The following is a 25,018-nucleotide window of genomic DNA, read 5'->3' as shown; positions in this document are numbered from 1 at the left end:
CTCAATCCTATGATTTAAGTTTGCCGCATTGGAGGATGTATCTGGTGGTTAGTGAATCCTGGATAGTATGATCTGTATGGTTCAGCTGCCTCTTGGAGTAAAATGGGATGTAGATCCCCTTTGTGCTGGTCTCTTTAGGAAACTTCCTGTATTTGTTGCCTCTTGGAGCTTGGTTTTCTTGTCTTGGTATGAACTTTCTTGTCCAGATATATACCCAAAAAGACAGAAAACAGCAAAGATAGTGTAATACCGTTTTATTCAATAAAAGTATAAAAAAAGACATATATCACACTCACATTTCATGTCCTCACTGATATGAGGTATAATGACAGCACATAGGTTTAGAGGTGAATTCACAGGTCGTTGTGTCCCAAGCCAATCAGAGAATAAAGTCAGTATTCCTTAGATGTCACAAGCAATAATTTCAGCCAAGTAAATATGTAGCAAATGATTAATCCGGTTAGTATCGCTTGTTTGGTCAGTGACTATAATTGGCTGGTCTGTTAATATATTCAGATATAACCAGTGTATTTATGTTAGTCACACCGTTAGCAGATGGCCAGATAAAAGCTGTTAATGCAGTTGGTAACAATGCTGAATGTGCAAATAGGTTAATGTAGCAGCAGACTGGCAGGTCAAGCAGTGGATATAGTTAATAACAGTTCATGAGCTTAGTTCATGCATAAAAGGCAAGCTTAAAAAACCAAACAGTTTAAAAGCAGTTAAAAGATAGTAAAAAGGTAAATTGTGATACCCTGACGCGTTTCAAAGGTTTATGTGTCCTTCTTCCTCAGAGGGGTTTATTGTAACTATGGCGTGTGTTTGATCCTATTCATACCCACGGGGCGGCGGCACGCCCTGATGTAGGTTGAATCCTATTGGTTCACGTGACCTAATGTCACGTAAGTGTGCTCGTATGTATAATATACACGGATACATTCCTCATACTACGAGCACACTTACGTGACATTAGGTCACGTGAACCAATAGGATTCAACCTACATCAGGGCGTGCCGCCGCCCCGTGGGTATGAATAGGATCAAACACACATACATATGTATCTTTAGACATGTACTGTATATTTATGTATCTCTATGTTAAAGCCCTTTGGTTGCTTTTTTTTCTTTCTTTTAACACCTGAGACCTCATATCGTTGAGCCCTTATAACTTTTTTGAGCAATATTTTTTTAATAATTTTTATTAGATGGTGTTATTATGAGTGTAACTGTACTTTGTAATGTATTTTTTTATGTTTTCGGACAGTTTTTTGTTTAGCAAAACAGTTAACCAGAGCTCTGAGATCAAACTAACCTGACATGCGCTAACTTCAATTGCACTCACATGTTCACATTTACTTTAAACTTGTAATACAAGCGAAAAACCCGACGTGTGCAAACACCCACGGTAAACCCCTTTTAACTTGCACAGAAATTTTAGCACTCTGATCAAAATCTGGCCCATAGTTTTTCATTTAGTTTCTTGCTATAAACTTTAAATGTTAATCTTACATATAAGATTTCAAATAAAACTACTTACAGTTCAAGACCACTTTACACTTTCACCCCTTGTCAAATACATTATCTCTATAATCCTTCCCCAAAAACTGTTTTTTTTTCTTTATTTACCATTTGTTTCATACAGCTAGATTACGAGTTATGCGTGCTATAGGGAAATTAACGAACGCAACAAAAGTTGCGTTATTTTTACCCCCTATAGCGCAGCCATTACAAGTTTTCAAACAGCCGGCTTGTGCATGCGATATGGTGCTTTTAAGCTTCATACCGCACAAAATACAAGCGCTGTTTTGACGTGCTCGTGCACGCTTCCCCCATAGACATAAATGGGTCGGAAAAAAAATCTAACACCTGCGATCGCGGAATGAAAAGCTCTGTAGCGCAGCCCCATTGATGTCTATGGGGAAAAGAAAATAATGTTTAAACCTAACACCCTAACATAAACCCCATGTTTAAACACCCCTAATCTGCCCACCACTGACATCGCCACCACCTACCTACAGTTATTAACCCCTAATCTGCCGCCCCCGATATCACTGCCACCTAAATAAAACTAATAACCCCTAATCTGCCGCTCCCAATATCACTGCCACTATACTAAAGTTATTAACCTCTATTCCCCTGCACCCCAACATCGCCCACACTGCCACACATAATAAATCTATTAACCCCTATTCCGCCGCTCCCCGACATTGCCAGAACTAAATAAAGATATTAACCCATAAACCTCTGGCCTCCCACATCCCTACCACTAAATAAACCTATTAACCCCTAAACCGCCAGCCCCCCACATCGCAACAACCTAAATTAAACTATATTAACCCCTAAACCTAACCCTAACGTAACCCTAAGCCTAACCCTAACCGTAACCCTAACACCCCCTAACTTCAACATAATTAAAATATAGCTAAATTAAACTTACAATTATTAACTAAATAATACCTATTTAAAGCTAAATACTTACCTGTGAAATAAAACCTAAGCTAGCTACATAATAACTAATATTTATATTGTAGCTAGCTTAGGTTTTATTTCACAGGTAAGTTTGTATTTATTTTAACTAGGTAGACTAGTTAGTAAATAGTTATTAACTATTTACTAACTACCTAGTTAAAATAAATACAAACTTACCTGTGAAAGCAAAAAAATAAAACCTAAGCTGCCTTAAACTAAAAACTAACATTACAAAAAAATAAAAAAACACTAAAATTACAAAAACAAAAAAATCTACCATTACAAAAAATAACAAATGAAATTATACAACATAATAAAAATTATTCCTATCCTAATAACCTTTAAAAAACAAAAGAAACCCTAATCTACAATAAACTACCAAGGGCCCTTTAAAGGGCCTTTTGGGGACCCTTAAAAGGACATTTTGTAGGGCATTGCTCTAAAGTTAATAGCTATTTTGCTACAAAACAAACACCCCCTAACAGTATATAAACCCACAAAATAAAAATAAAGTAAAACCTAATCTACCCATTGCCCTTAAAAGGGCATTTAGTTCTTTTGCTGCCCAAGCCCTAATCTAAAAATAAAAACCCACCCAAAATGAAAAAAATACATTACACAAAATAACAAACAAATTATCAAAAATAATACAAATTATTCCTATTCTAATACCATTTAAAAAAAGCACCCCAAAATAAAAAACCTAATGTGGAATAAACTACCAATAGCCCTAAAAGGGCCTTTTGTAGGACATTGCCCTAACTTAAACAGGTCTTTTACCTAACAAAAAAATTGCAAAGCCCCGATAACATTACAAACCCCCTCCCCGCCAAACCCACAACATAAAAAAAACTATCTAAAAAACATAATCTACACATTTCCCTGAAAAGGGCATTTATATGGACAGAGAAAGAGATGGAGAGGGTGCCACATAGCGTAATATTGTTTCAAAAGGAATGATACAAAAGCAGAGAGGTAATGCGCTTACCAATAACTGTGGTACTGTGCTGTGACCAGTACAATCTCGCCTGCTAGCACTTATATCAGTGGCTAGTACACTGTCAGACAGGATCCTTCCTGGGACTTTTTCTTTTTCTTTGGATTTAAAAAGTTTGCTGTGAGCGTGTCTTAGTTTGGCAACTTCGATGTTTTGCTCAATTTAGTTGTGTTAAAAAAGAAATGTACAACTTCCAAGGTTAAAAGAATTATAAAAGGCTTTATTATAACGCGTTTCTCAACCTCCAAGGGTCGTTTCTTCAGATACCAAAGCGAATAAAATATGTTACAAATTTTGACATTTTATACACATTTGTATAATTAAAACGGAAGTTGTCACAAAAAGTTTTGAACCAATGAAATGCATTACAAGATTCAACTGAAAAGCCGAACAAAGGCTTACAGGTGTTACAATTAGTATGAGTTTAGACAGCGTTGGATGGTCATGATAATTTAGAGTGGAGACAGCTGTATGATTCAGCCAGAAAAAAGACCTAGATTTGCCAACATTGCATATTAAAAGGAAAACACACGAGAGGCAATGCAAAGATATATAACAACAATTTGAAAACTTCAATTTGAAATAGTTGTGATGAATGTAAACTGACCTATAAATTGCACAGAATTGATGTAGAATGAAGGCCATTGTGTAATAAAATATAGATCATGATAGGCCTAAAATCTGTGTTGCATATTAAAAGGAAAACATACAACAGGCAATACAAAGATGTATAACAATAATTTGTGAACTTCAATTATAGATAGTTGTGATAGATGTAGACCGATATGTAAATTGCACAGAATTGATGTAGAATGACGGCCATTGCGTAATAAAATATAGAACATGGTAGGCCTAAAATCTGCGTGTTGATTGGTTATAAAGAAGATGTTGACAAAGCAACCCATAAAAATCTTTTATTCGGTACTATTTTTCGTTATGCAGAAAGCCTAAACCTTTCTCAGTTTTGTTTTTGAACTGACGGTTAAGAAGAGATCATTTTTTTGTGTTTAATTTAAATTTTATAGTTTCGATGCTTGTGAGTCTATTTTAAATTTTGTAGTCCCAATACCTGTGAGTCTATGATATACTTAGTATATCATAGACTCACAGGTATCGGGACTACAAAATTTAAAATAGACTCACAAGCATCGAAACTATAAAATTTAAATTGTTTATGTTTATAACAGCGCGCCTTTGTATCCCCTTATGAGATGCTATACCATTTATATGGGCATTGCCCTTAAAAGGGCATTTAGCTATTTTGTTGCCCTAACCCTAATCTAAAAAAAAAATACTAAAAAAACCCTTTAAAAAACCTGACACTAACCCCGGACGATTCACTTACACTTTTTGAAGTCCCGCTTGAATGATCTTCATCCAGGTGGCGAGAAGTCTTCATCCAGGCGGCCTCTTCTATCTTCATCCAGGTGGCGAGAAGTCTTCATCCAGGCGGCCTCTCCTATCTTCATCCAGGCGGCGAAGTCCTCATCCAGGCGGCGAGAAGTCTTCATCCAGGCGGCCTTTTCTATCTTCATCCAGGCGGCATCTTCTATCTTGATTCTTCATCCAATAGAATGAGAGCTGCTTGGATGAAGATCGTTCAATCGGGACTTCAAAAACTGTAAGTGGATCGTCGGGGGTTAGTGTTAGGTTTTTTTAAGGTTTTTTTGGGTGGGTTTTTTTTTAGATTAGGGTTTGGGCAGCAAAAAAGCTAAATGCCCTTTTAAGGGCAATGCCCATACAAATGCCCTTTTCAGGACAATGGGTAGATTAGATTTTACTTTATTTTTATTTTGTGGGTTTAGGGGGTGGGGTTTGTATACTGTTAGGGGGTGTTTGTTTTGTTTTGTAGCAAAAGAGCTGTTAACTTATGGGCAGTGCCCTACAAAAAGCCCTTTTAAGGGCCCTTGTTAGTTTATTATAGATTAGTTGTTTTTTTAAAGGGTATTAGAATAGGAATAATTTTTATTGTTATTTTTTGTAATGGAAGGTTTTTTATTTTTTGTAATGGTAGGTTTTAGTGTTAGGCAGCTAAGGTTTTATTTAACAGGTACGTTTGTATTTATTTTAACTAGGTAGTTAGTAAATAGTTAATAACTATTTACTAACTAGTCTACCTAGTTAAAATAAATACAAATTTACCTATGAAATAAAAATAAAACCATATCTAGCTACAATATAACTATTAGATATATTGTAGCTAGCTTAGGTTTTATTTCACAGGTAGGACTTAATAACTTTAGTACAGTGGGGCGATGTGGGCGGACGGCAGATTAGGGATTAATAATATTTAAATAGTGTTTTTGTGATGCGGGAGGGCGGTGGTTTAGGGGTTAATAACTTTAGCATAGTGGTGGCGATATCGGGGAGCAGCGAATAGGGGTTAATAATTATTTTTAGCGGTGACGATGTTGGGAGCGGCAGATTAGGTTAATAACTTTAATATAGTGTTTGCGATGCGGGAGGGCCTCGGTTTAGGGGTTAATAGGTGGTTTATGGGTGTTTAGTGTACTTTGTAGCAGTTTAGTTATGAGTTTTATGTAACAGTTTTGTAGCGTAAAACTCATAACTACTACTTTTAGATGGCGTTACGTATCTTGTCGGTATAGGCTGCAACGTAAGCTTTTTAGCCTCACCGCAAAACTCGTAATGGCTGCGCTATGGAAGTCCCATGAAAAACTTCATTTTTACGTGCGGGACTGACGTTGCGTTACAGGGTAAAAGGCTTGCGGTACAGCTCTACCGACAAGACTTGCAATGGCTGCAGTGCTGTTTAACGCTGAAATGGCCATTTTTTCAGCGTTAAAACACGAACGCAAAACTCCTAATCTAGGTTATAGTTATTAAGCCTTAATTGACCTCCATTTATTTCTATAACATTTTAAATTAACTTTTCATCTAGGCTTATGTACTAGAAACAGGAAACCACTTATGACTCTCTGCTCTTGATGAGTTCATTGGCCATGTTCTACTTGGAAACTGAAATGTTTGTGGAAACCTATCAGGACTTTAACTATGTATTTGTGTAAGGGTTACCATATTGGCTATAAAATGCAAGAAATCAAATACATTAAAGGTTTTTGGTAAATTAGAAATTGTCCAAAGGTTTTGGCTGAGAAGTAACAGTGAATTAACTTACACATGGCACATAGGTTAAAGGGACTTTAAAGTCAAAATAAAACTTTCATGGACAGAGGATGCAATTTTAAGAAACTTTTTAATTTACATCTAGTTACATTGGACTCTCAGCAATCTTAGTTGAGATGCATAACAAGGTAGGCTCAGATGCAGCGTTGTTCTATTAGGAGTTAGCTGGTGATTGGTGGTTACGCACATATGCCTCTTGTCATTGGCTCACCAGGGGTCCAGTTATCAAAAACTCGCCAGCAGGGATTGAAAACCTTTTTGTTTTTGCATATTGTAATTGAAAACCTCGTATTCGCATCCAGAACCCTACACAGTGAGATAAAAGCTCTCAAGATAAAGTTTGCATTTCTAAAATTCTTTGAGGGACCTTGCAGTACTGACAAAGCTTCTTCTTAGATAATCTCACCAGGCGAGACAGCTTCCGAGAATCAAGCCCAGATGGATTCAGCTAGACCCTAGTATTGTACTGCTCACTTCAACTATGTATTTAACCCCTTAACACATAGTTATATGCATGCAATAATGTAATAATAAAATGCTCCAATACCTTAGAACAACTTCTTTTTACATAAGAATATTCACAGTATCAATCAGTGCTGTGTTAGTCTATGCTACGTATACTGCAAATTGCAGAAAAAATCATGGGGAAGGGTGCCTGGGATGTGCCATTATTTTTTAGCCAGAGTGATATACCATCACTAGCTTGCTCTCAGACCTATATAACTATCTAGAGTTATTTCCAAGACATGGGGGCTCTGAGCAGGCGGACAGACATCGCCGGAAATCAACCAAATCGAGTACGATCGGGTTGATTGACACCCCCCTGCTGGCAGCCCATTGGCCGCGAGTCTGCAGGGGGCGGCATTGCATCAGCAGCTCTTGTGAGCTGCTGGTGCAATACTGAATACGGCGAGCGCATTGCTCGCCATTTCAGCGATGTCTGGCGGACCTTATCCGCACTGTCGGATCAGGTCCGCCAGACTTTCATAAATAGGGGCCATTGGGGCATATTTATCAAGCTCCATATGGAGCTTGATGCCCCGTGTTTCAGCAGTTATGAAGCAGCGGTCACAAAGACCGTTGCTCCACAACCTGTCCGCCTGCTCTGAGCAGGCGGACAGACATCGCCGGAAATCAACCCGATCGAGTACGATCGGGTTGATTGACACCCCCCTGCTGGCAGCCCAATGGCCGTGAGTCTGCAGGGGGCGGCGTTGCACCAGCAGCTCTTGTAAGCTGCTGGTGCAATGCTGAATACAGCGAGCGTATTGCTCGCCGTATTCAGCGAGGTCTGGCGGACCTGATCCGCACTGTCGGATCAGGTCCGCCAGACTTTCATAAATAGGGGCCATGGCCTCTTTAGTCCTGACCTCCTGTCTTTGCAGTCACATCCTACTTTGCTAAATGTGTCCTGGGGCTGATACATCTTCAGTAATTCCAGACAGCAAGCTGGGTGCCAGTAGAGCCCTTGTCTCATTTTATCAAGTGGAATCCAGGGGAGTTAGAGGATGGTAGTGTCTCGCTTCATCTTATGTTGTTGCAAATCACAGCTCATCAGGGAGGGTTTATTTAGCTCCGTGGGATCCCTTGAGGGTCTATGAAATACATAGCTCTGATTAACCTCAGACATCATTTCATCTTGTGAAAAAATAGATCTAACATTTTACTACCCATTGATAAAATGTATCTTTTATTTCCCTGTTCCGAATAATCAAACATCAAAGAGCTTCTTACGTTATCATTTTTGAATGACAAATGAGTACAGAGAAAATGTACAATAACAGAAGCTACAGCTGTAACTGCTCTGTCCTTGGCACACACTATATTATTAGATTTAGAGATACAAAAAAATGCCTATCATGAAAAAAGAAAAAAAAGATTATAATGCAGTCTTTAAAATGTCTTGTAAGGACCTTGCAAAGCTTCCTCTTCTATCATGAGTCTCCCTGGTAGAGCAATATATTCCGCATATAGTACAGTTGTTTTCTACTCTAGGCTAATCTCAAGCAGTCTCCAATGGCTTTTCCTTGCTTCTATTTCATTCTATTATTTGTTTGCTTAATCCATTTTAGCAATGCCAAAGTAAACCAAAGCAGAATCCAAAGGCATCATTTGATACATAGTTTAAGAATAGTCATCCCTGATTATACATATAGATTGTAGTATTAATCCAGTAGTTGAATATCAAAATAACAAGCGTATTGCCACAGGTGTGTGCAGCATACTGCATTAGGTTGTGCACCCACTATATATATATATATATATATATATATATATATATATATAATATTGTACAGTCTGCGCTGGTCACCAACCGCAATGAACCCTATGCACCTGTGTTAGCGCGGCCTTGCGAAGGGGTGCTGTGTGACAGGCGTTGGGTCAGTCAGGGTAGATCTTTGACCTCCCTAATGGTCCATTAAAACTCTTCAGTGCTTCTTTAGCTCTGTGTGCTCAGGGGTAATTAGGGTGTGCCCAGGCACACCTGGCATACCTTGTGTGCACGCTTATGAGTATTGCAGTATGCAGTAATACCTTTTTTATTGGACTAACATTACAAAATAAAAGACAAACTTTCAAGATTCCTCTCTTCCTCGGGTCTAAAGCAATACTGATTAACATGATAGGATTTGTTAATTGATAACTTGGATAAAAGGGGGACTATAAGGACAGGGCAAGACGTGGCAGAGATACCTGAATTTTCAGAGGGTCTTAAATAACAGATCAGTCTGATAAGAGAATATATATATATTTAAAAGTAAAAAGAACATTTTATTCTATGTGAAGAATACTGGAATGTAAAATATGCATAATTACCTTCAGGGTTTAGCGTTGTAGGTCTAACGCAGTGTCAGGTTAGAGCGCAAGCAATAAGTGATTCAAGAAGAAAGAAATAATTGGAACGTTCCTTAGATATGTCCTAAAGCTATCTCAAATAGACCGTCCCTTCTCCCAATGACGGTTAAAAAAGTGTATACTGAGAAATCTAGGGATGGGATGCACTAAAAAAGCTAGGTTATGGATATATTAAATCTTAAATCTACATCAAGGGTTGTGTGTATCTTACTATTTTGTTCAACTTTGTTAAACTTACAACTCTCACAATGTCATATTAAAAAAGGATTTACTTGTCAGTATAAAATATACAATATTACATTAAAATATGTATGGCTAAAAACAATTTAAGTCCTTATGAACAATATGAACAGTGTGTCAAAAGTATAGATGCTCTGTATTACACGAGGTAAATTCCATAAAATATGGGTTCACTTTAAGGGACCGTGTGCTAGAATAAGAAACAAACAGGAATTCGGCAAGATATTTAATCCAGTAGAAACCGGCTACCACTTCCCCAAACTTGCATAAAATTCCCCAATACTCAAAGTCTTTTGGCTGTATCTTTAATCTCAAGTATAATTACATATTATACACAGAATATATACAACATTCTTTTGACGTCACTCTACACGAGCATCCCACATTACTTGGGATTAAAGGCAGTCAATACATTTCTAATGAAAGATCAGGACATACCAGATGAACAAAGGAAATTTGTTTTGGACGGCATTGATTTTATATTGAACCATAACTACTTCTGCAACAACAACAAGTTTTACAAACAAAAGTGTGGAACAGCCATGGGGACCAGGTTCGCGCCAAGCTACGCGAACCTGTATATGGGACAATGGGAGAACATCTTTTGGGACTCATGCCCAGCTGGCGCGGACCTGGTTCTATACTCCAGATACATAGATGACATCTTTCTGATCTGGAGTGGAACATTGGAACACTTGCTACACACTTTAAAAGTAATGAACCAAAACGAGATGAACCTGAAGTTTACATATCAATATAGCCAAGAAAGATTAGATTTCCTGGACCTAAGAATAGAAATAAAAGATGGACTGATTGAGACATCAACCTTCTTCAAGGAGGTTGATTGTAACAATTATGTCCATAATAAGAGCTGTCATCACCCCACCTGGAAGTCCAACATACCTAAAGGGCAATTCCTAAGGGTAAAGAAAAATTGCTCTACCACAGAGCAATGGACCAAGCAGTCACAAATACTGAAACAACGATTCCTCGAGAGAGGATACAACAAAGACACCCTAGATGAAAAGATCAAGGAAGTTAGCAAGGTCGACAGGAAGAACCTTCTAGGTTATAAAACAAAACCAGGAATAATGTGGAACAATAATGAAATTGACGTACCGATGATAACCGAGTTTTGCGAGAATAGACATATTCTAGAAAATATCATCAGGAGACATTGGGCGATACTAAAAGAAGACGACATAATTGGGGAAAAGCTAGTTCCCAACCCCAAATTTATCTACAGAAAAATGAAAAATCTAAAATGTATGATAGCACCTAGTATCCCAAGAAAAGGGAACACCAACTCTACCACTGACCATCGTGGCAAAAACATCAGAGGATTTTTCCCATGCCCGAGCTGTAAGGCATGTAAAAATGGGCAAAAAACTGAGACGTTTTCTTCACATCACAGAAATGAGAAATATAAGATCAGAGACCTGATCAGATGCAGCGACAAGAACGTCATATATCTAATCTCTTGCTCCTGTGGTCTCCAATACATAGGGCAAACATCAAGAGCCCTTAAGGACAGGATGAGGGAGCATATCCTCTGTATAGAAAAGGGAAAAGTAGATACCCCACTATACAAACATTTTGCTACCATCCACAAGGGGAATATGAAGGAGTTTAGTTTCTTTAGAATACAGAAAGTCAGAAGAAACTGGCGGGGAGGGAACCATGAGCAGAAACTTTTATATAATGAATCCAAATGGATATTTATGCTGGATTGCCTTTTTCCCAAAGGTCTCAATCACAAGGAAGACCTTGCTCATCTTCTTACTCTGCACTAGCCAAGATCCTCAGGCAGATCCAAACAACAGAGAGTTCCCTTCTACAAAAGAAGAAAATCATAAAACTAACTGCCATTAATTTAGGCAGTAGGTCCATCTTCTATAATAAGAGTATCCCCTAGATCAGTTACCAAGAACCAAAAGCCAGATAGCCTTTCCATCTAGAGATTTAGTAGCGAAAGCCAGTGGGCCTCTGACTACACGATTGATAACAGATCCATACATATAGCTCATAATCCGGAAAATAGGATTATGAAATAACAAAAAATAAACTAAAATAAAATAAAACCAATCATGACGATACATTTAGAGAATATATCCAAATTATTCCCCATAGATGGAAACCTTTTAGAGTCAATATGAACATGAAGACCCATTTATTTACTTATGTACGTATAGGTCCACATAAGTTTTCACAAACACGTCCCAGTCATACAGTTCAAATATACTCAAAAGACTTATTCCGAATATCAGAATCATCTATCCTGAGCACAGTATCAGCCCTCTGTTAAGAACAAATTATAGAAGCTAACACACACACACTCAAGGTTGGGACTATACCCGGATACATATCACAATCGCTAAGTGGTGTCAAGATCGGACTTATCACACACACCACGACTATTAAGTAATGTAACAATCAGGTATGTCATATAAAGAAAAAACTAAGGTACATCTCAATAAAGCCAATAGGGACTTTATCCACTATAAACGTAGCTGCCAAAACTACCATTAGACTAATGTTGTATACAGAGACCCAAACTGGGCGTATCCTAGATTTAGACACAACCACATAGATATTTATTCTAAAAACACTATCTTCATAACTCCAAACTAGTGACATTAATGTAACTGAGTTGACAATGAGCTCACACATAGCTGAGGAACCACATGGGTACATCCTAATTATCAGAGAGACTATCTCACTTACGAGTTAACATACAAACATAAGAAGATACCCAATTATATAATTACTGAATAAAAACGGAGAAACTAAATATATAAATAAACAAATATTTTTAAATATTTTAAACGAGTTAACATACAAACATAAGAAGATACCCAATTATATAATTACTGAATAAAAACTGAGAAACTAAATATATAAATAAACAAATATTTTTAAATATTTTAAATGTTTTAAATATTTTAAATATTTTTGAGGTTTACATAGGAGAGAAAGCTCACACAGGAGAGTAGATTCACTCATTATTTACAACATTTGTGAGCAGCACACAGCAGTAACATTAATGGAGCAATGGGTAAAACCGGAAATCCACATTAGACTACATATACCAGATAGCACCATGGGAGCCGTCATATGCGGTTCTGAAACCCCCTTTTTTCACAATAATGAACTATGTTATCGAAATCCAAGTATCAGCCACTATATCCCCTCACACAAACAAGTAGATTTAGTCAGAATTTATAACATCCGTAAGCTACACATAGTAGTAGCAGTAATAGAACAACAAACCGGAAGCCCATGATAGAATTACATACACCAGACAACAACACGGGAGCCGTCACATGCGGTTCTGAAATATCAATTTTCTCCCAATAAAAACAAACTAAGCGATCGAAATCCAAATACTAGCCCCCACACTCCTTATTCCGAAGAAAGGAATACACTGTAAGATGTAACATACTAGAGAAAGATTTATACTTCATAATACGGTAGAAGGTTAACTTAGAGCCCTAACGGCATTACGTATGTTATAGATCCAGGACACATTTTTAAAATAAAAAAAATTTCTGATAATTTGCACTATATCATATAACCAATACTGATATAAGAAGATAGAAAACTATGATGAAAATTAGACTAAGATAATATTTGTACATTTCCCAGAGATGCTTTGAGGCAAACAGGAAGGGGATTACCCTCTCAAAATTTCCCAGAGATGCTTTGAGGCAGACAGGAAGGGGATTACCCTCTCAAAATTTGGCGCCAAAACCGCCCACAAACAATCCCACATCTAGGCTTTATAAGCTCCCAGTCCACACAAATTCAGTATAGTCTTGAGAAAGGCCAAATCGTGGCCGAAACGCGTCGACAGACATACTGGTGAGCTTGATTATTATACCACTATTGTCCCTTATATACAGTGTTGCACTATTGTTTCTTTTTTTTTCTCTTTCAGGCTTTTCATCTTTTTATATTTTTACATTTTTGTGATATTGACTTTATGAACAACATTTCTATATATACTATATGGACTTCCATCATAGACACTAACAATATCACTTACCAGTTGGTAACTACCACCTCCGGATCTGGCGCCTAGGGTGCTGAAGCGGCTCTGTGTTTAGGAGCACCTATATAGAATCTCTGCCAATTAAGACTTTTGCCCATCAAAATTTATATTTGTTTTACGTAATTTTACACTTTTGGATTGCGGATAATTTTGTTTTATTTTTCAAGGGGATTATTCATTTATTTTTGAAGATACACATTATTTTCATCTGTCTCACATTTTTTCATCTGTTCAAGATTGATCTACATTGAACTATATATATATTTTTCTATATTTCTTTATTTTTATATATTTTTTTTATATATTTTTTTCTTTTTGATTTTTTTTTCACTAGCGCTAGTGTGGATTCACATTTCTCTGGGGTTAAACACCTACTTTTTGCATCAACGTCATGTTCTTTCACAGCCCCTCCTCCACTTGGTCCGGGAACGGATCTCACACGCCTTTGATTATTGCATTATTTTTTGAATTTTGTATTGAAGTTTGAACGAATGTTTTTACACCATCATGTGCTGAGATTTTAATGTTTATTTGAAAGTTGATATATTGTTTATTGTTTATTGTTACACATCACATTGGTTTGATCTGAACCACAGCCCACACATTTTTTTCATCCACTGACAATAGAACCATATCTAGAACGCCAAAGTCAGTTAACCGACTTATTAATCTATCCTAAACACACATAAGAACTTTGGAGATAGCTACATTCAAGGTTTTATATAACTAAAGTAGCCAGGTACAAAACTCCTGGAATATTTCATGGATCCATGAACAGAATTTTACTGTATTTATATATGAATATTGTGTTTTAACATTTTATCTGTGATTTTAATTTGAATGTATATGGAATAAATTATTCGCCAGAATTTAGTTTCCAGCCTTTTAAGCTATTCAGCGCTTATTATCGCCCCCTATTCTCTTGCATAAAATTCCCCAATACCCAAAGTCTTTTGGCTGTATCTTTAATCTCAAGTATAATTACATATTATACACAGAATATATACAACATTCTTTTGACAATCTCATGACTAATCGTAATTTTACCAAAAAAATCTACCAATGTTTTCAAGTAAAAAATACTGACTGAAAATTAGGCAGCTAAATGTTATATGCTGTAAAAAAAACAAAAAAAACACTGTTTTAAATGATATTTTAAGCATAATTTAACTTGTATTTGCTTCCAGTTTTATATACAATGTAATAAGTGTGGTGTATTTTGAGACAAACTCACCAGCATACTTTGGCAAAAAAGCACAGTGAGACCTGCAGAAGTGGCATGCTTAGAGAATACAATAAGACCTATATAAGAGACCTATATATAATACCTATACCTATATATAATACCTATAAGAGAACTTCAAATACACCAAAAGAATACCCCATTCCGCCTAATGCCCAAGACTCATTTTACATTAGAAAAATAAAGTACGCTTTCGCTTTTTTGAATTTTTGTGTATGATTTAAACCTCATATTTTGATATTACATTTCAAATTAAATGTGATTTTTTTTAATCTGTGTATATTAAATAAGTATTTTACCACAAATTTTTATTTACATTTACTTACATACACCAAGATTACAAGTTTTGCGCTATACTGGGTGCATAAATAACGCAAAAAAAATAGCGTTATTGCACTATCCTTAGCACTGCCTTTACAAGTTACTGAAAACCCTTCTCTTGTTGTGTGGTATGGTACGATAATCTCCATACCGCACAAAATCCAAGCTCTGAGTTGACGTGCTTGTGCACGCTTTCCCCTATAGACATCAATGGGGAGAAAGTGTCAGAAAAAATTAATACCTGCAATCGCAGAATGGAGATCGCTGTAACGCAACCCTATTGATGTCTATGCGAAAAAGAAAGTTATGTTAAACCCTAACATAAACCCCTAGTCTAAACACCCCTAACTTGCCGCTCCCCGACATCGCCGACACTAAATAAAATTATTAACCCCTAATCCACTGCCCCCGACATCGCTGACACTAAATAAACCTATTAACCCCTAAACCGCCGGCCCCCACATCGCTACTAATAAAATAAACCTATTAACCCCTAAACTGCCAGCCCCACATCGCTACTACTATAATAAACCTATTAACCCCTAAACCGCCACCCCATCACATCGCTACTAATAAAATAAACATATTAACCCCTAACCCACTGGCCCCCACATCGCAACTACTAAACTAAACATATTAACCCCTAAACCACCAACCCCCACATCACAACACACTAAATTAAACTATTAACCCCTAAACCTAACACCCTCTCTAATTTTGAATTAAATTTACAATATAACTATCTTTAAATAAATAAAAACTTACCTGTGAAATTAAAAAAAAACTAAGTTTAAACTATAAAGTAACCTAACTATTTTAAAACAATAAAATTAACGAAAAATAAAAAACCTAAATTACAAATTAAACAAATCCTAACACTACAAAAAAAAATTATACTGCAAAAAAATAAAAACTCTACAATTACAAAAAATTAAAAACTCTGATTACAAAAAATAATAAACAAAATTATCCAAAATAATAACAATTAAACCTAATTTAATACACCTATAAAAACAAAAAAGCCCCCCAAAAATAAAAACACCCCCTAACCTAACAATAAACTACCAATAGCCCTTTAAAGGGCCTTTTGTAGGGCATTGCCCTGAAGCAATCAGCTCTTTTACTTTAAAAAATTGCAAAGTCCCCCATAAACAACCCCCACCTAACAAACCCCCAAAATAAAATACCTAAGTCAAAAAAAACTAAGCTACCCATTGCATTTGTATGGGCATTGCCCTTAAAAGGGCATTCAGCTTTTTTGTGCCCAAAGCCCTAATTTAAAAAAAATAAAACACCCCAAAAAAATGACACTAACCGCAGGAAATCTACTCACAGTTCCTGAATTCTGGCCATCAATCTTCATCCAGGCGGCGGGAAGTCTTCATCTAGGCGGCGACACCTTTATTCATCACGGGGGCATCTCCTATTTTCATCCCGGTGGCGCGGAGCTGTGGAATGCCCCTTAGTAATATACTCAATACTCCTGTAAAGGAACTGAGTGGTTTAGAGAATAAGGAACCATGAAGATTTATCCAAATCTGCACACAAGCAAATATAAGCTTCTGATTAGGTATATGCACAATTTGTTATTTGTATATTCATTTGGCAAACAAATCCCAAATAGGGCTGCGGGTAGCAGCAGAAGACTATTTTTTGAGCCGGGTATATCAAATTTTGCACATACCTACAATACTTTTAATGCAAAAAGAAACATGGCAACTAATTAATTCAATATTGATGATTGCTTTAGCTTGTATGTATTCCAAATTGTCTTTAAGGAATGGGGCTACTTTTGAGACCATTTCCCTCAATACTCCAAACACCTTAATTTGGTTATTTCTATTTTTATCATAACTGCTTATTGTCTAGTGTTGCATACAATCACCACTTTTATCAGTGGTGCACTGAGAGTTATCTTTGTCATTATTGCTAATAATCAGCGGTGCGGAATCTGTTGGCGCTCTACAAATACCTGATAATAATAATAATAATAATAATAATAATAATAATAATAATAATGGGGACCCAGGGTGTATTCAATTGCATTTCTCTCAGTGAAGGCTGGTAGTGCTAGCGTATTGAACACAGGGGTTTTTGTGTTGTACTGTGCACGTTTAATTGAAAACATGGTTTATTAATGGTGATGATTGGTCATATTTTTGTGTCACATTGTGTATTATTTGTCACTCTAATATTGATAGGCGTCAGTAATGCAAACAGCACTGAGTGGTGCAAAAACGCCACTGAACATTTTTTTTCTCCGGTATAGTAATCACTGCTTCAGTATTAACGATTTAATTAACAGGGGAACACGTTATACTATTTTTCTGAGCAGTGATCAGTGGGACACTGATCTTTATTATTTTAGTGATATGAAGGTGCAATAGAAGGGTCATTGATCACTGGTCACTATTTTTCCCACTGTTGGTCACTGATGCACTACACACTGACTCAGCTAATCATAAATAAACTGTCATCTAATATAGCAATATGCTGGAGAACAAACTGGTTTATCATCTCCAAATTTTTTAATCCCCAAAAAAAAATATTTAAAAAAGTTAAAACTTGGAAACTGAACACAAAGTTGCAAAAAAGAAGTGATAAGGATGTTGTTCCCACACCCTCCTGCTCAGTGTCTGTAATGCAGCTTAGGCAGGCGGAGGTGAAATGCCTTACCACAAACAAACTCAGGAGCAGACAGAAGCTGGGCAGACAACGCTGCAAGCAGCCACAACAGGGGGGTGGTTATAGACTCAAGGAAATGGCACAATCTATCTAAGCAGCCAGCAGAATCAAACACCATAACTGTTACCTTATGTATAATTATACTCAGCACTCAGACTATAGCTGAAGCTTTATTGCATTTACTATTGGCATAGTAGCCACTGCAGCATCTTTTTAACTCTCTGTGAACAGAGAAGACTGGTCCTGACTTGTTCCAGCACTTGCTCCAGCAGCGCAGACTGTACCTGTTGCAGCAATTATGGCAGTAGTCTCAGATGATGAGGCACCCTCAGAAGGCTTTCTGGATATCTTCCTAAATACCATTAGTATGCATGGTCTGAATCATCTACATTCCTCCTTTCACCTGTATCACAGGTTACTATGGACTCTGGCCTTGCTGGTTTGTGTAAGTGCACTAATTGCCGGGTCATCAGAACATATCTGTTACCTGATTTCCTACCCTATACTCATCAATCTCCAAATGGTAATGACCAAAGAGCTTGTATTCCCTGCAGTCACACTATGCAAATTACAGAAAATGCATAAGGATAGCATGGACCCTTTTGGGTCCAGTCCTCCAGACAATTTTAGTTGGGTGGGCTTTCCCATTTTGGCTGTTCCAAGCAGGCCTGACATAATTGATATGGTAATCAAATGTACCTTCCGTGGAAACAACTGCACAACCGAGGATTTTACACCAGTGAGTTGGCAGGACAGAGCTGTACTTTATTCTTTCTGTGTGTGTTTTCCCATCTGTAATTCCTTCTTCCTCCCTTGATAAAAGAATTATCGTTCTGTGATTATTTCTTTCTACACTAATTGTTTCCCTGTGTCTCTTTCAGTTACCTATAAATGCTTATCTCTTTCTGCTTTATATGACTTGTCTGACTATTTTGTATATTTATTATGCTCTATCGTTATCAGACTTGTCTTTTCTCTACACAATGGTGAAACCACTCCTTTAATCTATCCAGGTGTTCACCAGGTATGGAAAGTGCTACACATTCAATGCTGACAAGAACAACCCAAAAGTAACCAGACAAGGAGGCATGGGCAATGGGCTGGAGATAATGTTGGACATTCAGCAAGAAGATTACCTTCCTATCTGGAGGGAAACAAGTAAGTAAAGAAGCCCACATAGGTGCACAGAAATGATTGTGCTTAGATACTCGTATGCATGGTGTACATATAGTTTATTGTATAGTCAGGAAGTGTCATGTTCTAATGTGATTACTCTTTATATGTATTCCTGGCAAGCAATTCCTGTACCAGAGCTTGCAATCCAACTTTGGGGCACTAAGATATATGAACCAAAAAGCTCTTAAAAATATCCTTCAAATGTTTTGTGCTAAATGTACCTAAACGGAAGATGTTTTTTGTTACAATCTCTGCTTGCCAACAGATATTATCAAGATATCTGACAGTCTTCCAGTTTAAATAAACTAGATTCAGTAATAACTGTTATTGTAAGTAGCCCAGTGTGCTTTAACAAATAGGCTAAAAAATATTTTGAGTTTCCATTTATTTAACATCCACTATTAAATCCCTAGGTAAGCATAACATTTAATAATAAAAAGCTAAATTAATAAGCTGCATTTTCAGATATTAGAAATTGTATTTTGTAAAGCTTTATACATGAGTTATTATTGATTTTGCCACTAGGTATACATTTTCTCTGTTATAGACAAAGGAACTGAGATAATTTTGCATTTATTGATATATGTGAGCTGAATTATAGGTTGCACATTTTCAAGATGTAGATGTTTGCTGAAATTGAAGAATTATTAATGTTTTTTCTACTAGTTTCCCAGCAGCCTTATCATGTGAATAATTTACAACCCTACATGGGATACTAATTACAATAAGACTTATTGTTTTATATTGCCAACATGCATTAAAAGCCCAGATGAAACCACAAACAGAAGCAGATAACATTTGCTGACTGTAACTAATGCTATCTTCTTTGGTTTGTAGATGAGACATCATTTGAAGCTGGAATCAGAGTGCAGATTCACAGTCAGGATGAGCCCCCTTACATTCATCAGCTTGGGTTTGGCGTGTCCCCAGGTTTTCAGACCTTTGTCTCTTGCCAGGAGCAGAGGGTATGTGTGCTTGCTTCACAATGGTTAAAGGTCATTTCATATAAATTAAATATAAATCTGCAGCATCTGACAAGGATTTTGAAATAAATAAATGAATGAAGCTTGGTAATATTTTTTCTTCATGTATTTCCCTATACCCCAAAACAAAAGAACCCTCGCTTACCAGTGGCAAAACCCTCCATAATAATGTGGTATGAATGTGCATTTTTGTTCACATAGGTGCAGTAGAGAAAGGGTAAACATTTCTACAATACAAAATACTCCCCCTTTCTCTTCTATTAAGGTGATTTTTATATATGCATATTGATGCTTATATTTCTGGATAAATTTGTATGCATATTGATGCTTATATTTCTGGATACATTTGTATCATTAGAGACTCACAGCCCATAGGTGATATTGTGATATTATGCAGACACATATTGCGGATTTCTGGTTAAGTGTCTTCAGAAAATATTCACACCTTACCACCTGATATTTTCACTGCTTTTACAAGCACTATTCTTGCTTATCACAAACAGCAACACAGATAATCTCCTTAAAGGGACAGTAAGCTACAACCTTTTGAACAATCTACTAGAAAGAATAAAAAGAAAGAATACAAAAATAATGCATCCCTACTTCTCTGCTTTCTTTTCAAATAAAAAAATAAAGATTTTTATAGCACCCAACTAAGTGTTAGTTTACATTCCCCCTATACAACTGGTTTTCAAACCTGTGCTGCCTCCCTAGCAGGCCATATTTTGAGGATTTCAGAACTGGAGCACAGGGGAAATATACAGCTGATTAGTAAAGATGGTTATTTTACCTGCTCTAATACAAGATAATCCTGAAAACCTGGCCTGTTGGGGAGACTTGAGGACAGGTTTGAAAACCTATACCCATCACATAATAGGCCATGCCACTCACCCATAGACACTAAGTAGAATACATATAAAGTTAAGGGTTGCCCACTTCTTGGACTCTAAGCAGAGACTGCTCCCACCGCCTACTGTCACATCACTATTTTGATGTGATGGTTCTAGCAGAGCTACTGGGTATGAGTGAAGGGTTAAGGAGCTTGCTATGATACTAAAGTAGATTAGTGGTACTAATCTGTGTTTACAGTCTATCAGGGAGGTAGTCATTGGCTTGATATATTAATTCCTCCATACACTTCATCTTGACCAATCCCATTATTAAAAACCAATAAGCATTCTTTCCTATCAAAATGTTTGACAGTATAACTATAAGTTTCTTTTTAATGAATACACATATAGTGGAGAGATGCCAAATTAAATTGGACTCTGTATTGTGGTAGGTTCAGTTGCAGCCACATCCCATGAACTTCTTGTTCCCAGGATGGACCCAGTACAAGGGTCCTGTCTTCTACCCTATGGATTCTGCTTTAGTTTATGTATATACACAGCCAGGGCTAAATGCTAGCTGTAACTGTCAGTTACAGGGTCACTAGACATCTCTGAAACTATTCATTTTGGCATGTGATCATTCTCCATAGTACGGGGTAATTTGTGTTGTGGGGGATATTGTTGTAGACAGGCACATAGGGGACCTGATTGTGGGTGGGGCAAGGATAATAAAGGGACATTGTACTCAAACATTTTATATTATGCATATTAAAAAGCAGCATGTTGCAGAACAAATATTAAGTAAAAGCAGTTGGGTACTTCCTATAAATCTTTAATGGCTAATATTGGTGGAAAGCACACAACTTTGCAAGCCTAGCAATAAAATATTAGTTTATTTATTAAGCACAGGAAACAAAGTGAAAAATAAAATTGAATAAAAATAGTTTAAACTACTTATTACATCAACTGTTTTTTGCTTGTTGTATATGACAGCTCACATATTTGCCCAAGCCTTGGGGTAACTGCAGAGCCAGCATACCAGGGGAGCAGGTCCTGACTGGCTATAGCACATACAGTATTTCCGCCTGCCGCCTGCAATGTGAGAAGGAAGCAGTGGTCAAACACTGTGCCTGTCGTATGGCCCACATGCCAGGTACGTGTTTTGTGTGATTCTCAGATATGAACATGGGAACAAAGCGCATGTATAAACAAAATAGTGATACAACTGTGAAATATCTGTAGAATAAGCAATATCTTTTTGATCTGTGGAAAGAATCTGACTGAAATTTGATATCAAAAATATTGCAAGTTAACATATTGCAGAATAAGAAATCTTTTATTTAAAATGACAGCAATTAAAGGGCCATTGAATGCTAACATTTATAGAATAATGCATTCAAAGTAAAGAATAATATGCAGATTATTTTTTTTAACAATTCTATTACTTGCTTAAATATTGAAAGCAAATATGTAAAGTTTTAGTATTTATAAACCAATGGGCACCTCCATGTTGTAACCTTGGTCTCCTTCCTAGCTGAGGCCAAATAAATGCAGTTATAAATGGGTAATGCAACCAATGACTACACAGAATATAGCGGTGTTGAGAGTCTGCACTTTCCCCTTTGACAGGAATAGGAAAGTCTACAATTTTCAGAAATAAACTACAGGAAAAGGAGGCAAAATAAATAATGGAAGTATATTGCAAAGGGTTTTTACTACATAAACATTAAGGGCCATATTTCCAGTGGCGCGCTAACAGCTATGCGCGAGTGATAAGATTCGGGTAGAGCAGTCATATTAAAAGTTAAAAGTAAACGCAAAAAAATGCACAAAAAAGTTCTCAAAGATATGAGGTCTCAGGTGTTAGAAAAAAAGGTGTCAAAGGGCTTTAACATACATATACATGTCTAAAGATGTATATGTATTATATATATATACTGTATATATATATATATATATATATATATATATATATATATATAAAAACACGGAAGGGAACTGCACTCTCATACCGGACCAGGTACACATCCCATGACCCTGAAACATGCTCAGCCCTGGGTGCCACTGGCATTCACAGGAAGCTGTGCTGTCCCCAGAGCCGCAGGCAGTTAGTCCCAGACAGGTCTGGGTGCAAGAACCATAGGGAAAATTACAAAACAAATGAATACAACACACAGAGAAAACCCAGCACTCACTTACAAGATCTCAGCTAAGATTTAAAAGCAAAAATGGAAAAGTTACCGCATCTGGCCAAATGGGACAAGCCCAGGTACCTCGTCAAGGTCCCAGGTATTGGAAAGGACCTTGACGAGGTACCTGGGCTTGTCCCATTTGGCCAGATGTGGTAACCTTTCCATTTTTGCTTTTAAATCTTAGCTGAGAGCTTGTAAGTGAGTGCTGGGTTTTCTCTGTGTGTTGTATTAATTTGTTTTGTAATTTTCCCTATGGTTCTTGCACCCAGACCTATCTGGGGCTAACTGCCTGTGGCTCTGGGGACAGCACAGCTTCCTGTGAGTGCCAGTGGCACCCAGGGCTTAACATTGCAGGGCCATGGGATGTGTACCCGGTCCGGTATGAGAGTACAGTTCCCTTCCGTGTTTTGTATATGTCTAGGGTGATTACATATGCCTGTGCACCCTTCCCTTGTTCCCAGTTTGTTTGGATTTAAAAGCTTGCATTGTGTGGCTGTTTTAGGGTCCCAGGTATTGGAAAGGACCTTGACGAGGTACCTGGGCTTGTCCCATTTGGCCAGATGTGGTAACCTTTCCATTTTTGCTTTTGAATCTTAGCTGAGAGCTTGTAAGTGAGTGAGGGGGTTTCTCTGTGTGTTGTATTAATTTGTTTTGTAATTTTCCCTATGGTTCTTGCACCCAGACCTGTCTGGGGCTAACTGCCTGTGGCTCTGGGGACAGCACAGCTTCCTGTGAGTGCCAGTGGCACCCAGGGCTTAACATTGCAGGGTCATGGGATGTGTACCCGGTCCGGAATGAGAGTGCAGTTCCCTTCCGTGTTTTGTATATGTCTAGGGTGATTACATATGCCTGTGTACCCTTCCCTTGTTCCCAGTTTGTTTGGATTTGAATGCTTGCATTGTGTGGCTGTTTTAGGGTCCCAGGTATTGGAAAGGACCTTGACGAGGTACCTGGGCTTGTCCCATTTGGCCAGATGCGGTAACCTTTCCATTTTTGCTTTTAAATCTTAGCTGAGAGCTTGTAAGTGAGTGCTGGGTTTTCTCTGTGTGTTGTATTCATTTGTTTTGTAATTTTCCCTATGGTTATTGCACCCAGACCTGTCTGGGGCTAACTGCCTGTGGCTCTGGGGACAGCACAGCTTCCTGTGAGTGCCAGTGGCACCCAGGGCTGAGCATGTTGCAGGGTCATGGGATGTGTACCCGGTCCGGTATGAGAGTGCAGTTCCCTTCCATGTTTTGTGTATATATATATATATATATATATATTTTTTTTTTTTTTATATATATATATATATATTTATGTGTGTACAGATGTATTTATATGTGTATATACTTATTTACAGATATATATACCCATTTATATGTATTATATATATATATATATTTATATGAGTGTACAGATGTATTTATATGTGTATATACTTAGTTACAGACATATATACCAATTTAAACACATAAATACATATGTATACATATATGGACATGTTTAATCCCTTAATGACCAATGACGTACCATGTACATCGCTGGTCTTTCTATGCCGCTTTCAATAGCACGGTCTCGCAGCCAGCGGCTATGTGAAGAACATTGGAATTTCATATTGGGTTAGCAGACTTGAGAATTTGTGATCGGGTTTGCACAAGTAGGGTGTTAGGTTTATGCTCAATTGACTGAATATTTTAACGCGCGTGAAATCCTAATTTTGGCTTTTTGTATATGAGTTCTACCTGTCGCACTAAAAAAAAATACTTCTAGCTGAGTTAGCGCAAGAGTGTTAAATACCACTACTTTTGTAATCTGGCCCTAAAAATTACAAATCCCCAAATCTGAAA

The 25,018-nt window shown here is 37.1% G+C and overlaps 1 protein-coding gene across 1 annotated transcript in view; it reads left to right on the top strand.

Annotated features, from left to right (window-relative positions):
- Positions 1-25,018, top strand: part of ASIC4 (acid sensing ion channel subunit family member 4) — a 668,821-nt gene that overhangs the window by 598,757 nt on the left and 45,046 nt on the right. The window contains exons 2-4 of the mRNA XM_053698163.1: positions 19,022-19,166; positions 20,022-20,149; positions 21,991-22,150. Of these exons, the coding sequence (XP_053554138.1) occupies positions 19,022-19,166; positions 20,022-20,149; positions 21,991-22,150 (433 nt within the window). The remainder of the gene's footprint in view (positions 1-19,021; positions 19,167-20,021; positions 20,150-21,990; positions 22,151-25,018) is intronic.

Source organism: Bombina bombina, chromosome 1 (genome assembly GCF_027579735.1).
Source record: "Bombina bombina isolate aBomBom1 chromosome 1, aBomBom1.pri, whole genome shotgun sequence".
NCBI lineage: Eukaryota > Metazoa > Chordata > Amphibia > Anura > Bombinatoridae > Bombina > Bombina bombina.
Note: the sequence above shows the minus strand (reverse complement) of the source record. Positions and strands in the feature narration are given on the sequence as shown.